The sequence below is a fragment of the Megalops cyprinoides genome, chromosome 23 (genome assembly GCF_013368585.1).
Source record: "Megalops cyprinoides isolate fMegCyp1 chromosome 23, fMegCyp1.pri, whole genome shotgun sequence".
Taxonomy (NCBI): domain Eukaryota; kingdom Metazoa; phylum Chordata; class Actinopteri; order Elopiformes; family Megalopidae; genus Megalops; species Megalops cyprinoides.
Genome location: NC_050605.1, coordinates 9,191,471 through 9,208,600, shown reverse-complemented (window position 1 = coordinate 9,208,600; position 17,130 = coordinate 9,191,471). Strand labels below are relative to the sequence as shown.

General features: G+C 44.4%; 1 protein-coding gene across 1 annotated transcript in view; it reads right to left on the bottom strand.

The window, feature by feature from the left end:
* Window positions 1-2,723: 2,723 nt before the first annotated feature.
* The window catches only part of LOC118770183 (IQ motif and SEC7 domain-containing protein 3-like), a 55,190-nt gene continuing 40,783 nt past the window's right edge, over window positions 2,724-17,130 (bottom strand). The window contains exons 7-12 of the mRNA XM_036517702.1: window positions 14,617-14,742; window positions 13,421-13,520; window positions 11,385-11,546; window positions 9,480-9,572; window positions 8,637-8,680; window positions 2,724-2,872 (exon numbers count right to left, since the gene is read on the bottom strand). Of these exons, the coding sequence (XP_036373595.1) occupies window positions 2,804-2,872; window positions 8,637-8,680; window positions 9,480-9,572; window positions 11,385-11,546; window positions 13,421-13,520; window positions 14,617-14,742 (594 nt within the window). The 3' untranslated portion in view covers window positions 2,724-2,803. The remainder of the gene's footprint in view (window positions 2,873-8,636; window positions 8,681-9,479; window positions 9,573-11,384; window positions 11,547-13,420; window positions 13,521-14,616; window positions 14,743-17,130) is intronic.

Genomic DNA, 17,130 nt, shown 5'->3' with positions numbered 1-17,130 from the left:
GTGCAGGTCTGTGTGTAACTTTATTTACATGCGCTGTACAGAGAGGAAGGTGCAAATATACATTTGGTAAATATTTCATGCCGTATCCTATATTGAAGCTCTGTAGACCAAGATGCACCAAGAAGGATAATGGAACAGTTTCCAAACCACTTCCGTGACCCATTGTTTCTATGGTAGCGAGCCTCGTGTTACTTCCAGTAGTCTCGGTGCAGAACAAGCCCTAAGATAGCTTGCCAGTGGCTACATTTTCAGCTAATATGACATAATCACAGAAATCAGACATTTGAGATTAAAAAATAGTTGTTCAGTGTTTGACAGTGTCTGACAGGTGACACGAAGACCAAATACTTTTTTCCATTAACATTGATTTTACAGTTCTAAAATCAGATGTGGTTCTGCTTTACGGTGTGAATATTTATTATTTATTTATTATTTATTATTATTATTTATTATAATCAAAAAACAAATACTTATTACACAACAGACAGAGTTTAATGTTATGAAAGGGCTGACCTGCTTACATATGTAATTTGGGTACCTCACAGTTCCGGACATGATAGCTACACCCACAAAAAACCGGTCACTCCATAACAAAAATGCCAATAAATCCGTCCACAGTTCCAATTAATAAGCCAAAATCAAATGAAAGCGGCTGGCGCTGTGGCTTAATGAATTGCATCTCAGTTCTCATATTCTCACATTTGGAAACATAAATAAAAACATGAGGAAGATCAAACAGGGGCCCGCTCGGGTAACATAATTATGCATGAGCAGGATATTGGCATGGAATGACAACCGCGAATCAAAGGAGAGCCAGACGAGGCGTGTGCAGCCAGGCACAGCCAGTCTCTGATAAGGACAGATCACAAACCTTAATTTGTGACCTCCCAAGGTCATTCAGCTATCTCTCTGAACAATGGGATATATTTAATTACTGCTACATATTTAACCACAGTTGCATTTCGAAAGGGAAGCGTTGGCCTCCAAATCCACAACACGAATGATGTGGATTATGAGTTTTGTGTCAGTGCATGTTTTGTGACATCTTCATAGCTTCTACAGCCAGATCAAGAGACCCCCCAGACATATCAACTGTTAGCAATATACAGTACTGTTATCTCTCAATTCATCTGCCATTAACATTACACATACCTTGTGTACTGAGTATATAGACTCCAGTTAGTGACTGAGAAATCATTAAAATTTCACAAAACAGGGTGAACACAAAGCATTACCCATCTCCCAATAACAACAAAGCATAAGGTTCCTTGATTTCAGGTTGAATGATTCTTCAAAGGGGTTCAAAGATATTTTTCTCCCACCAGGCTTACTCCAGAGTGCGTTTAAAATATTTGTATGTATAGTATGCAACATTTACATGGCATTTGAACACTTGCTATAAATAAATAATTAAATAAAAATACATACAAATTCCATTCCTACATGAAGCACATCTAAGATTCCTGAGCTGAAGAGCGGTGACCACCACAACAGTGCGTTTGGCTTAAATCCACTTTTCCTTTGGCAGTGAGTTACCATTTGCTGCCAACAGTTCCCTCTCTGAACAAAGACGGTCCTTGCTGTAAGAAAATTTGTAGTGTATTTGCTGATAAAGTAAGCAGAGAATACTATTTTACAAGGTGATTCGATGACAGACACTCAGGGTAGAGCGCAGGTTTGAGTTTGCTGACAGAGGAAGTCCTTCTTCCAAAGGATATATTAACCACACATCAACGAGTGAACAGTTTCAGTAAATGCTGTCTTGAAAATGACTGAGCGCTGGTTTTATTTATTTATTCATTTTTTGCTTAAATTTGTCTTTGTAGTCTTGAAGGGGTCCAAATCAAACAGGTAATTCCATTATGCTTTCCTGATGCACAAGTATATTTCTAATCCTGATTTTCTCAGACCACAAAGGAGTTCATTATGTGAAGCTGGCCCTGTTTTGGCACACAAATTTTCCATCAGTCACACATAAATACACATCCAATGAAAGTATAATGTAGGGCTCAAGAAAGGAGACTAAAGATGTGGAACCATTGCCACGATAGTGATTTACATGTGACCAGGACTGGATCAGTCACGGCAATGGTTTCCTTTATTCCAAACGCCACTGCATTTAGGAAATTTGGAAATAGTGGAATTGTATGATCCATTCAGGAGAAAGTGAGGAAAGATTAGGGGGGGAAAAAACGACATTGAAGAGTAAACCCACTAAAAGTTATACAAGCTGGATAAAACTACTTCATATTTCAGAAAGGAACAAAAATTACACTGAAGTCCGAGGGCGAGCTACTTCATATTCGTCTGTATGTTATAGTTTCATTTATTTTTTTTAAATACTCATCTCTGAATATATACATATGTACGGAACTGTACATGACACATCTTCTTTACAAAAGGTCAGAGGTCAAGGTCTATTTACACGAGGCTGCGGGAGCCGCTGGAGTCCCTCCGGCGGGCGAGGAGGGGGTGGGGCGGCTGAGGCGGGCAGTACTGGTGGGGGTGGTTGTAAGGCGGAGGCGGCGGGGGCAGGGGGGGCTGGGGGCTGGACTTGCCCGGGTGCCCGCCCTCGGGGGACCGCGCCGGGGTGGAGACGGCGGAGTGGATGAACTGGTGGGTGGGGGTCTGGCTGAGGAAGGCCTCCACGCGGCCGTGCCCGCTCTTGTCCAGGACGATGACCTTGACGATCTGCTGGCACTGGATGAGCGTCTCCGGCCGCAGGTCGACGAGCGGGCTGGGCAGGTGGACAGGCGTGCCCATGCCGGGCGGAAGCTGCGGGTAGTAGAGCTCCCCCCGGTGATTAAGAAGGGCGCCCGAGAGGGGTCCGCTCTCGGAGCTCCGGGAGGCACTGAGCTGGTACGTTTGAAGCCTGTTGTGAATTGACACCTAGTTTAGAAACAGCCAGAGACAGTATTAAATGTTATAAGTACTTTCCTCCTCTAGGTCGATTAGCCCTCTGGTGTACAACAACACAACAGGCATGCGCATATGGAGACGTGCGACACGAAGCAGGACCAGTTTGAACAGGAGCTGGGAGTGCTGGTGGAAGGGGTGTGGTCGTGAGGTTGAAGACGGGGAGGTGGGAGGGGGTGGGGGTGTTGCGTCAGTTGCTCATCTAGGGTGTGGGTGGCAGGAAAGAGGACACAGAGGGCCTTGTGTCACCCTATTAAACCAATGTAGCACTAAGGGGAAAGCGTGTGTACTGAGGTAAAGGTGGTGGGGGATACCATAGCATCCGATTCACGACTAGGGACCAATATGCTCATTAATGAGGTAGGGGCAGGGGGAGGAGTTGGGGGGGGGGCATTTGGGTTGGGGGCGGTGTTCAGACAAGAGAGGGGACTTCCACAGACGACACTCATCATATCTCATGCCTTCATATCACATATACGTTCCATCAAGCTTTTTCACTTCCACATTTCATGTTCTCTTCTCGGCAACACTACAGGCTGCGGAAGTGTATTTAAAAGACCACCTAGGGTTCTCCTCTGAAAAAAGCAATAATAAACCCTGGGAAAGTGTTTGGTTGGACGTACTTCTCACTTCTAAATCAGACTTATAAAAGCCATCTGTGTGGTGCTTTTGTACGGCCAGCCTAACGCTTTCCTCTGGGTTTCATTTTCAAATACCATAGTGTTCCAGGGAACTTTAAAAGAGATGTCAGGCTCCCACTGATATACAGATATCAAATACAAATAGTAGAGTGAAGCTGTGATCATTTTTCAGAGTAATACCCTTAGTGCCCTTTACGGTGACAAATCACCAAGCTTTTAGCGAGCTTTTGGAGGAGCTTATTTATTTCGAAACTGCTTCGGGCTCTATTGAGATACCATGAAACAGGGCTCCGCTGAGGGGCTTTTTTATGCCTTTCAGAAATCAGAGTCACAAAGAATTATACCGTACGTTTTTATTTGGACTATATGCACAGTGCCGCCTGTTTTCGAATTGAGAATTTATATATAATTTAAATAACCTCAAAACATTTATGCGTTTATCTCATTTTAAATGGATCCTTTAAAACTTTTTTTTTTAATGAAGGCCCCGAGGCTGTTTTCTATACTTCAAAATGCATTAAAGTGATAAAAAAATGGGTAGACAATGGTCATTATCTCAGATTTGTCCCTTTTTTTCTTTCTCTACTATAATCTATCAATGTAGAAAAAGAGGGATTTAATTGATTGGACAATACTCCGCTGAATCCAAAACCAGGCGCCTGAAGAAAGAAATAAAAAAAAAAAAACAGGTGAAATAAATTTTGTGAAAAAGCTTTGTTTCATGATAATTCAATAAAGACTCCAGCAGTCAAAATCCAGTTAAGACTCTTCTCCACCATTAAAAAACACCCTGCACTGTCCACAGAGTTTTTGTCTGCATCCACTAGCTCTGTACAGAACAAAGGATTCCCTCACTGGTAACCTAGCCTCCTAAGAACTGAATTCCCAAAGCACTGACTTGGTCCTGGCTCAAGTTTACATGAAGTTTTATGAATGCAACAAAAGATTTCTGTTGGCAGCTTGAGAGCCAGGGACCACTAGGGGCTGGTAGGGGGCTCAGAGGAAGTTGGCCAAAAAATGCAGTCTGAGGTCACAGGGCTTGGGTAGGCGGGGCGTGCCCTGCTGCCTGCATAGCCATGGCATGTGGGTCATGGTGATGGCGGGTGATGGATGTAGAGGGCTTGTCGTGGGCGGGGCTATCAGAATCGGCTCTGTATGGGTGTGTAACTGACCTCACTGTCCTTGTGTGCTGGTCTGCAGTAACTGTCCACTGCCCTGTGGTATGAAAAAAAAAAACTCCCCCTGCTGAACATTACTGGGCCCCCTTGAGTCATGTGACCTCCAAAGGGCCCACACAATTTACCCCTACAGAGTTTAGATCTGAAGAAAAACAGCATTTACTTACTAAAATCTCTATAAATCCATTAAAATGGAGGCACACTGGACATCACACACTATGACTGGCAGAACAGTGTAACATTACGCAGGAAACAGGACCAGAGCATTCTAGAAGAAACTGCTCCCTAGAGGAGGGGGAGCTCTGAGTACCACAGAGTGAAGCTCTAGACGCAGCAGTCCCTGTTGGCTGCTTTTACTTGGTTTGTATTTCCTTGGAGACACGGCCTGAATTCACACTAAAGACTAACACAATGGAGCTCTATCAGCGCATTGCCACCCTGAGTCTAATGCGTCGACGAGGACCTGAGGGTGACAAAGGGAATTCCGGCTTGGCCTTTTTCATCTGTCACTCAAAAGAGGACAATATCATAAAAGTGTGATATTCAGTCCTGGCCATTTACGTCTGGAGAGTCACCCTTATTCAACTAAAGTCATAGGAAAGATATGTACTGTATTCAGTGGGGGAGAATGCACTTGTCTATTTCTGTCAAGCCCAATGCACAGTGGCACTTCTGCTGTGGTTTTTAAGAGCACATATGTTCCTTTTACACAGCAAGTTACTTGAACATATTATGTAACAACACAAGCCCAGAGACACAGACAAAATTCAGAATCCTGCCATATTTATGAATTTGAGTTTTATTCAGATGGTCTAGGAATAGAATGATTCGGTAAGTTTCTTTTTAAAAACGACGAAAATTTAAAGCAGCATGACGAGCCCTGATGTTCCTGTGATAAAATGGATATCTAAATCCATTTGCCTATTTTATATCTCCCATCTCAACCGCATCTCAGAAAATCAAGTCAACTCACAAACACTTTGAGCTCCAAAAAGTGAGCTGATTTTGCACCTCCTGCATCTGCGATTCTTTATTAGGGATACACGAACCCGAGGCTTCTAATCAAGCAACAGTGACAGTCATCATGCAGGAATTCTCTGCTCCTTATTATGCAAATAAATCCAATTATGCATGTAAACATGTTCATCCCGGAGAGAACACTTCTCCAGCCAATAGCAGGGCTGTGATTTGATTAGAACAGAAACATGCCTTTTATTATATGGCAAGTTTGCTAACAGCAGCACGCACAGGTAAGGCTGCGCTGGAATAATAATTACGGTGGTAACCAACTTTTACAACTATTTAGTTTGTAACCCTCTCTCAGGCTGTGTTAATGTTTCCAGGTTTAGGTGAGTGAAACTGCACCTAGACCCTCTTGCCTCTTTTTTCCTACGCTCTTTCTCAATCTCTCTCTCTCTCTCTCTCTCTCTCTCTCTCATTCTTTCACTCCATCTTTCTCTTTATTGTTTTTTTCTTCTATTTTTTATCTGTTTTAGGTCTGTTCAGTACGATACAAAGCCGTAATGAAGGCTGCTTGTGACACGTAACTACATATAAATATATATGTGGATGACTTCAGCTGAGTCTCCGGAGGGTGACATGGCACAGGTGGCACGAGCATGATGGACACAGGGCCCCGGGGGGGCAGGAGCGCCCCCTGGCTGCCTCTGGCAGATGCGCATCGCCCCCAGACGATCTCGCACCGACGAGTCCTGCGGCGCGACGCGTTCTGACAGCTTCGCGCCTCTGGGGAGGCTGGCGTTTGCGCGCGGGAGCACGTATCTGCAGATTTCTGCCCCCAATCATCGGCATGGCGACCTGCTCCATTAGCTATCTGTGCATGCCGCAGGAGGGAAGGACAGCAACCCCCCCCCCCCCCCACCACCGCAGAGCCGGGCTTCAGAAAAGCTGCCCGCACTTCAACTTTTGACTCCTTACTTACACTTCCATTAGATGTTAGGCGCTGCCAATTTACAAATAGTCAAGTGCGGCAAATGACAGGGACAACCTCTTTGACTTCAGTAAACAGTGGGCCATGAGTCATTAAATGGTCCCTCAACGGCAAATTGGCCCTCTTCATTTGCTACTGTATTTTTGTCCCAGAGATGTCCAGCCATGTCAGGTGTCTCCATTAGGATGTTAATGACATAGAGAGGGCTTCTCGAAGCAGTCTAAATTATTCTTTTTTATGTGCCATGCGTAATTTTTCCATACTGAGGGATGGGAGCACCTGATGGCTCACATTATTGCTTTGCTCACACAAGAGCTCTGTCATTAGGACATCAGTGACAATGCTGAATGATTTCAGCATTTACAAGCCCTGATGATGCTTGGATGGAACAAAATCATGTTTTTCCACCAACTGCAGTGGATTAAGGTTTTAGAATTTGTACATTGACCGCATGCTCCGTAGGAGCGCATAGCTGATATATTCCATTCTCCATGAAAGCCTAACAGTTATGTCTCATCTTTCCACATCGCTAATGCACAATGCAGGCCTGCTGTATGGGTGCTTGAGGTTAGCGCTGCTCTCCATTCTGGTTAAATTGAAAGCAGCGCTCACCCTCTGGGCAAGTTGTTCATACAACTCTCCTGTCTGCCACACCATGAGAAGGAAACCAGCTGGTCACTGTGGGGGAGAGCTGTAGTAGTGATGTAGTCATTTGGGTGCACTAAGGCTCTGTTCATACACAGCTTTAGGTTTCACAACCGCCATAACAAACTAGGCTTGGTGCAGTTGCTTGTTTGTCACATGTCTATAGGGAGGACAATACTGGTGTGTAGAAGGAACAGATCTCACTCTCATTTTAGACCACCAAGAGAGGCCACAGTTGTACCAGAGAAAGAGAGATTTCTACAGCTTGCCATTTTTGCCATTGTCAATAATAAATGCATTGATTCAAAATGGGATCTGGAAGATTTCACAAAAAAAACAATCTTTACTCCTGTATGTGTGCCCAACAGGTGGCGATACATTGGGCTCTTTGGAGCTCAGTTACGATATTAAAGTTACTGTTATTAGCTTCAGTGACGTCTTCATGTTATATATGATAAGGCTAAAAGCTAAAAAAGAATTACAAGCACAATGCTGTACTGTACTGTAGAAGACAAAGCCTCCTTTTTAAAAGTGGGGATAACTGACCAACTAATTTCATCTACAGGTTAGTGGATTACAGCAAATCAGGTGTTACATTTGCAGCACATTACCACTATAAAACGTATTTCATACAGTTTAATACTCAACACCCAGTGCGCTCAATTCATAATTCCATAAAATAATATTTCACAAGGGCCACATCAAAACCCTAACTGGGTCACAATTTACCACAGGCTACACATCCCAGACCCATGGTAATGTGTAGATAGGACATTTCAACTTCAGGAGAGGGAATTACGATACTTGCTTTTTTAAATTGTCCTCTAAGGCAGGATTTTTTTAAAAAACTTTTCTTATTGGATGTCTTTAAAATGCAAATGATATTTTATCGTGTTTTATGTCAGTTTAAGTCAAAAGTGTTGTTTTTTGGCCTTAATATGCCTCCAAATGTGTGTGGGAGACATATCTTTGTGTGTGTGTGTGTGTGTGTGTGTGTGTGTGTGTGAGTGTGTCTAAGCAGGGCACCAGCGTATGACTTCAGGACACTGTACTGAGAAGAACAATAATGGCAGTGTCCCTTTTTTCTATATGTTGCTCCCTTGTTTGACAAGTGCACTAAAACACACAAATGTGTTCTGGGAGCTTCGGATCGCCATCTGTGAACGGCACACCCCAAACACACCCACGCACACACACACAGCATGTGCCTCTCCGCCAACGGAGACTAAGCCTGTGCTGCTCTGACTCTCACGCACACAGACTTACCTGTGGTTTTTGCGTTTCTCCATATTACAGAGCACTTACCTCTACCGTGTTGTTTCCACTCCTCTCATCCAGGTCCAGCTTGCCTGCCAGCCAATCAGAGAGCACTGTTAATTCACAGGGTATGTGTCACACCTACATCTTTAGTTCTTTAGCAAACACACCGCGGCACACAAGGAAAAATGTCACATGTTCTGTTTCGCTGAAGCCCTGATTGGTGGTTGGGAGGAGCTGAGGGGTTTGTTCCTTCGTACCAAACTTCAGTCATTTAACTTGATTTGATTCAATTCAGGAAACGTCCACAGCACAAGACTGTACAGGGCATGAAGGGCGTTGAAGGACGTGCCGAATGGTCTGATGGATAACTCAAGACCAGAGGTAATGAGCTCGAGCTGCACGGAGCATTACACACACGGCTTTATTTCACGGAGCGAGGGCGGTTAGGCGCTGAGTCTGGCATCGGTGCAGCAGTTTGATACTCTGTGTTAATGCATATGGAACATCGGCCATTTACACGTTCAGTCTTTTGGCACACGCTGTTGGCCAGAGGCTAATCGAGCAAAGCGAATTTAGGCCAACATTCCTCGACATTTTGCTTCCTCTGGTGACAACAGGAGGAGGTCAGCGAGGGTGATGCTGCCATCTATTAGACATCGTGTAGCCGTCCCTTCTGCCTGTTTCTTGAAATTTTAAGGAACCTTTTTTGCACTTTCCCCCTTTGTGTCCCTTTTTTGGTTCAGCGGTTTGACTCATCTCACCACAATAAGCTGTACACATACACACAGGAGCGCTGGGCATAGCGAGTGTGTTGGAGGCAGTCCGGGGAAGTCCATTAGGGCACTCCGATTTGCAGTGTGTCACAGAAGGGGCGTGAGAGTGCCCTACCTGGTGGGGAGCTCTGCCTCCCCCGGATCTCCAGCTGTGCCCCGTTTCTTTTACTGCAGTGAGTCTTGGCCCCCTGCTGCTTCTCCAGCTCCCCTGCAGGGCACAGGAAGTGGAGAGTCTTCAGCACCATGGGAACCAAAAACAGTGATAATATAGCTCATGACCTTCAAATAGCATGGGATGGTTTGCTAAACTCTCAACAATTAGTTAAATGACATTCTCCCCAATTGTACTGGTTAGTGATGATTTGATAGAACTTGCGTGTCTTTTGTAATCATTTTGTACTCTACTGCATTCAGTTCAGACATTATGGAAGTGTAAATTGTATTAAAATGGAAAAAATAGATGGCATGAGCTCTGTCAGGTGACCAGCTTAAAACCTGCTATCGATGACATTTTGGCAGTTCAAGCGACTAAACCTTCAAACTGAAACATACAAAAATGATGTGTCATCATTTAAAGAAAACTTTATTTATCATCATTTAAAAAAAGACTGTTACTGATCATTTTCTGTGTGAAAAATCTGCCACTTTTTCTCTCTACAGCAGCCATCTCACACACTGCTACACACCACAGCTGCAGGGACAGTAATGATCTGTACATGGTCCCTGGGGTTTTTCCCCCTCTGGAGTCTGAGAGCGCATAACCAGCAGCCCCCACTGCCTGGGTTATTTCTACAGCACTGAGAGAGGCAGAAAGCTGTGACGCTTCAGTAGTGCCGGTTACTGTAGCTTAGCTGCACTGCGAATTGTTACGGAGCTGTCAGAGTTTGGTATGTTCGGTTAATGCAGGCGCAGTGCTGGCACGATCTCACCCGCCTCCTTGTTTCCTGCCTAAATGACGATTATGACAAAAACAAAACTGTCTATTCAAGCAAAGCACACACAAATACTGGCATGTGCTGCTCTTCTGTCTATAACGGGCGTTGCCTTCTGCTAAAACCCTGACAGCCAAAGCCAAGCGAACATTTCAGCTAGCAAGGTGGACGGGAAGCAAACTCCGGTGAATGTGTTCTATTTGGAAAGGGGGAAAAAAAGTCCCACCAGCAGTTATTCCGTCTCAGCACAGCGTTCCTCCCGAAACCGAGAGGCACTCTAAGTGCCTGACTCAGGGTGTTTGTTCAGTGGTATCTGTCATAATGCTGAAGCAATTTTTTTGATGATTTTGGCATCTCTCTACAAGCAGTTCTAAAGCCTACATTGCAGGGTCATTTTGTAGAACTATTAAACCCTTTTTTTCGGCGCGGAGCATATTTTTCCGCGCCAGATATCGTCCGGGAGAGCATGAGAGCAGTAAGCCTCTTGGAGTAATCCCTGGATATCTGCCGTAACAGACTGATGCTGTCCAGAGAGATGTTTTGATACTGCTTGATGCTCTCAGAGTAAGCTGGGACACCACAGGGCTTCTAACCCCATAGGATACGGAGCAATCATACTGCTTCTCCTGGGCTAACTGATTTATGCTCTCACCTTCATGTATGGTAGTAGAATCACATGTAGTACCTTTTCATCTATATTTATTAATCAACACCGCTATACAGCAATAAGCTCTAAACAAAACTGGTGAAGCATATAGCCCTAGTGAATTGGGTAAGTTGCAGACCTGATGGAAGTAGTAACTGTCTTTGTATATTCAATGTATGTGAAAGACATGTACTAGATTATAGGTAGCAATAGGTTACAGTATCACCTTCTTCACGTCCTACCTTTGTATAGACCTGCCTGCCTTTATCTTGTAAAGGGATATCATAACAGCTTATAAACAAAGGTTGATAAGGGTTATCATGCTGAAGTGCTGTTTTCCTGTCCAGTCCAGCAAGCCACAGTCACAACGCATGTCGGTCCCCAGCCCTTAGACGCAGAGCTTGTGCATAAACCTCTGAGCCCAGCAGGGGGAGCCACTCACACTCGATGCGTATCTGCTCCATCTCTGACACCTCGGCGATGGACTCCTTCAGGTCCTCCACGAACTTCAGCAGCTCCTCGGCGCTCTGGGCGCAGAAGTTCAGCACCTGCTTCTTCTCGGAGCCGGAGTAGGGCGACACGATGGTGATCCCGTGCGGGTAATCTGTCACAGCGACACACATTCATGTCATCACAAGTCAAACAAAGCACAGTCACAGACTGCAGGACTCCCGTCTCGTTGATGCTTGCCACTGGTAAAACGTGGTCCCAGCAATGCATGGACAGACAGACACAATGACAGACAGATATAAGGAAATACAACAGGGCAGTGATGCCAATTTACCAGAGAACTGCTGAAATACTGTTCAATTCCACCTGAAAACGGATGAAGAGATTACAACTGACTGGGTTTTAATGGGAAGATGAGCCTATTTGCTCTGTGCATTAGCCAACAGTCAGTGTTTCCTCCTTTTGGCATGTCTGAGCTCTGCTGTTTTTATGCGTCATTAAAGGTGTCTTTCATGGACGCTCCTAATTAAGAGAAATCTGTTGCAGGTTAATTCTGATGGAGCTGACCCCCAGCTTACACCTAATGAATGGTTTTGCAGAATAAACGGATCAACCCTTTCATTGTATAATTAGGTAAACATTTAAGCAACAATCAGTAATTAATCATAGACTGAAGGCGCAAGGGGAATAGAAATTAATTATGTTGGAAGGAGTTTAATAATAAAAAATATACACAACCTTTTTGCCTAAACACTTGCATTGAAAGATATGTTTTCATACAGTGAATATGACATATCTACATATCTAGAGCTAATAAATATCACAATGAATTCAAAACTATGTTATTGTTGTCAGTCTAAACTCTGTTTTGCTGGTGGACACAGACTCCCATAGGAGCAATAAAATGGCGTTCACCTTCATTCTTCCTCCTCATTCATTGACTTCATGGAGCTGCACTGTTTTTGAGAGAGTGCTTTGGAAACCAGGAGGCTGGGGCCCTGCCCTGCGGAATACTTCAATATGGAATTGCATATATGAGCCACTGACTGAAGGGTGAATGAGATTCGAGATGAGGCAGTCCGCTACCAGTGTTTCCTGCTCCTCTTAATATTGAGCTCCTTTCTATTTTTGATACCTTCTGTACGCTCTGTCACTGAGCAGGCACATGTCAGGGGAGGTGAAGTGTGAGCCAGGATAGCTAGTTCGGGCTTCATCATTACCCAAGATTCCTTGCAAAACACTGAACAAGCACAAATATAAACTTATAGAAGTAGTATTCAGCCTCCATGACTCAATATTCCTTTTAATTAATGGAGCAATACTCCACATGTGTCAGCCAGGTTTCTCATAACCAGAGCACTGATTTATTCAGGTTACGGTTATTAAAAATAACATTTTTTTCCAAACTCATGTAACAGTTGGGGTATTTGAATATTTTTATCAAGACCGGAATATTAATGTGCATGTAAACATGATGACATTAATTTAGTCTACATCAGATTTTTTTTCTCCTCTCGCCTAATGGCACAATCAATCAAGCCAGGGAAAAAATTCAAGTTAGACACATAAGGAGTGTTCTTAATTAGGCCCCCAACAGCTAAACCAGTGCAACAGACATTCTGTGCCAGACTGCAGAACTTCTCTCTAACACCTCCTCCAGATGGTGATCCCACAACCTCCCACTCCCGTGCCACTCGGCTTTAATGCAAATATATCATTTGTACAGGATTCCATAAAAACATAGTCAACATACTAAATTTGCAATGGCAGGAAGAACTTCAGTGGGATAGCTTTTCTCAACAGGGCGCTGTAGATCAAGGCTCAGCTTTCAGTGATGCACACCTTTGTAGACAGAGAGGCACCATGGAGCCCTGCAAACCTGGACTGCTATGGTACTCTCTGAGCCCCCCTCCTCAGTCTTCCTGCCACTTCCGGTGTTGCCAGATCTTTCTTTGTCCCTCTGCGTCTGACCTCGTGTCGGAAACAGCGGACGGGAGGGAGGGAAAGAACAAAGGCGGAGGCTCTTACACTCGTTTTCAAAGAGGTGGAACTGCATCCCCAGCAGGCCCATGGCTTTGCAGAACGTGTAGGTGGCCGAGCTTTTCTTCTTCGGGCACAACTTCAGGATCTGAGAACAAAGCGAAATCCGGACGGGGCTCTTTAAAGGATGAGGGGGAGGGCAGTTGGATTTACAGCGATACCCCCACAGCCCTCTGGATAAGCAACTAGTTACAGGCTGCAGTCACCACAGTGGTATGGACCATAATGAATGTGAATGTCTACAAAGTAAATATGTGCACAACCCAACATGGATTTCACATTTACAGTAATTTAGGAGTCCTGTTTGTCTCCAAGTCTTCATATGTGTATGTATATAGTTGCACAACACATCAACCAAGCACCAAGAGTAAATAAAGCACTCAGGAAAATTGTAACGCATTTCCAACCTGACACAGGTCTTCAACAGTGAAACACTGACCCTACCTTCATAAATGCAATGTTTAAAGCTACAGTTTAGACAACAGAAGACAGGCACATGGCTCCTACATCTATATTATACACACAATATTTGAGATCCCTATGATATTGCACCCTAGCTATCCATTTAGTTTGTCTTTGCTTCCCTACATGCATACATTTCAGTGGATAAAATGTTCATTAGTCGTTGTCATAAAGCAGATATGAAACAACACATATGAAATGACTGTTCTTTATTCTACCCCAGGATGTTGCCGTTGTATGGAGATTTATTTTAGTGATTAACATTTCTGTGAAAATTCAACAATACTTCACGCTGATATTAAATCTTCCTGGCATTTTGAATCGCTCAAAATAATATGAAAAAAAATCTCTTTCAGTAGGGCTGGAAATAATACTTTCCCTTCCTTTTAATTTCCCTTCCTTTTAATAAAATCAGTATGCGAAGTTGTTTAATTATGAGAGGAGTTTAATACTTAACAAAGATTACATTTAAATCTGCCTAATGGGGACATTAATTATATTGGGCATCTAATGTATGATTAATTGCCAGCCTCTTTCTCTGTGACTTTGGCCGAATTAATGACTTATTCATACAGTATTCCAAGTGACATAAGAGTTCATTACTAACCCTAGAATTTGGTTCTGAAAGTCAGCAAGGGTGAGGAGAGTGCTGATATCTCTGATGGTGAACACTTAAACTTGTAAAGTAGACTGACTGCAGGCACACCAGCCAGCTGCCTTACCACGATGAGGTCGTTGAAGAGGAAGACCTCTCTCTGGTGGGCGGCCTGTTTCTGGGCCTTGTTGACGTCGGACACTTCGAAGAGCCGGCTGCAGCACACCAGCCTCCGGTGGGGGACGGACAGCACCTGGGGGGCGGGCAGAGAGAGGGTCTGTCAGGGGCTCGGCCCATGGATGCCACTGCTGTCAGCCATGTGACTCTTCGTAGTCGCCCAACTTGACTCCAGGGATCACAAGGTGCAAAGAACCACATAAAGCACAGCTTACAAACATGAAAGATTTACTGTGAGTTTTGCCTGGCTGTGATTGGCCGATGACGGACAGCTCCGCCCACTTAGTGCTTCACAAAGCCTCCCTCGCATTGGGAGCTCGTTATTGGAGCTTTCCCTCCACGCACGCCGCTGCCTGCTCCCTTATCCGCGCCGTGGCAGCCGAGACAGGATAAACCCGGTGCGTTAAACAGGGGGCTTGAGAGCTACTGAGCCGCTCCTCATAAACACTTCCTTCCCGATTGATTCCTCTCTGCTCCATTGATCTCTATAAGCAGGGAGTCAGATCTTCGCGTTCCGAGGCGTCTGAGAGCAACACCGGGAGCGCCGGGTGTCAAGCGTTTCCGCGCCTCCTAAACCTCCCTCCGGAAACCCGTCTTTAATTAAGCGTGCAGAGAGAAGAACGGCGAGGCGCAGATTGATGTTCCACGCTCGAGCCTTAAGCCCCCCTGCACAAACAGCCCCGACGCAGATCCCCGGCTTTGCCGATACAGTCACGCAGATGCGCGCATCAGTGTTCCTCTAAAACGACTCTCAGCAAAGGGACGGAGACAAATAATCACGCCGCTCTGACTGAGCGAACTCTTAGGAGGGAGGTGATTAAAACATTTTGGGTGGGAGGGTTGCCCCAGGACCTTCAACAACCCCCCCCCCAAGGAAACCATGTACCCCCTTCCGGGAAGAATGCTAATATGACAGCCTTTTAACCCAGTGGCATGAATGCGGCAGCTCAACGGTAAGCGTCACGATGTCCCATGGCGATTACAGCTACAGGGGGGAGCGAGAGGAAAAAAGATGTATTGCACTGCGCAACACATAAGAATATGTGTTATGTGTTACGTAAGAATATCCAGGCCTCATTTTTGCCCGCCCCTCACCCTATAAATAGAAGGATAAATAGGATGGATGAACGCGGCACGGGTGCGACTGTGTGCAGTATTGTGTCTGGCTTTCTCTGTAATTTGGAACTGAGCACACTGTGCGGCTCACGGATTCGCCACACAGAGGCTCCCCTTCCCCCCCTCCCTGTCGCTCTCTGTATCTCTGCAGGGTGGAAGTTGCTGCCACAGCATGGCGTCCAGCTGCCTAAGTCTGTCCTTACGCTCAGGTAATGCGGGAACAACCTGTCCATTAAATGAAATCCATCCTCCCTTCCTTTTAAATTGGATGAGTTTTTATGAGAAAATAAAACCTGAGGAAAAGAGTTTATTTAGTTGGATGCAACTGTAAATAAATTGGCAGTTTTTATGTGCCTTTGACTTGCTTTGTGTTTTTATGTCCAAATAAACATGTTAATCTGCTCATTTTAAAGTGTTTACTGCCCTTTTCAGAGGAACGTAAAATTGATTTCACTCAATCATACAGTGATTAGTTAAACATGTTTGATTAAGTGATCTAAATTTTAAGGCAAACCACACAGGCACACATGCATGCACTGTCGTGGTTGTACATAGAACATCCTAAACATACCAGCATTCAGCAAACAGCCACTTGATACTTGCTACAATGGCTATACCGCATACTTTCTTACTTGGCACACCTACTAACCCCCTGAAGGGAAATTCCTAACTACTTTGAAGCAAAACCACCCGTAATATTCATGTATACATATTTCCAGTGGTCAGGGAGCTGTGGGCTCTTGTCAATTATTTATCAATAATCATGTTGCAGCAGGAGGTCTAAGTGTAATCTTTCACAAAGAAAAAAGAAAAGGCATAATTCATGCTTGGAATAGATTTCACTCGGTTTCTTTGTAGAATTTGTGGAATTAATCAAGCTTTGCTTCACTATTATGCTTTACACAGTGCATAGAGGGTGAATTGGAACTGAACTCAGCATGGAACTTGAACAAGGCACTTAAACGGCTTTTGTAAATATTCAGCTGTATGCATTGACAACATGGATAAGTGTGAGCTATATATTCCTACTTGATAAGGATGTGTGAGCAATAAATGAGCAATAAAATTATGTACTTGAAAATTAAGGGGAGTGAGCGAATGTTTGGTGAGGCATACTATGCATAATAGACTAATAGATGGTCCTTACAGGGCTAATTAGGGAATAATTTGTATGTCCAACCAAACACTTTCCTTCAGTTTAGTTTTTGTAAGAGGGCTACCCTTGGAGCCTTGTTAGTACAGGCAATTACTGTGAAACACAAATGCATACTGATCCCAAAGGTGCTTCGCTAACAAGATTCAACTTCCTCGGTTGACGAGACTGAGCACAGCAAGGTGACACAATGCA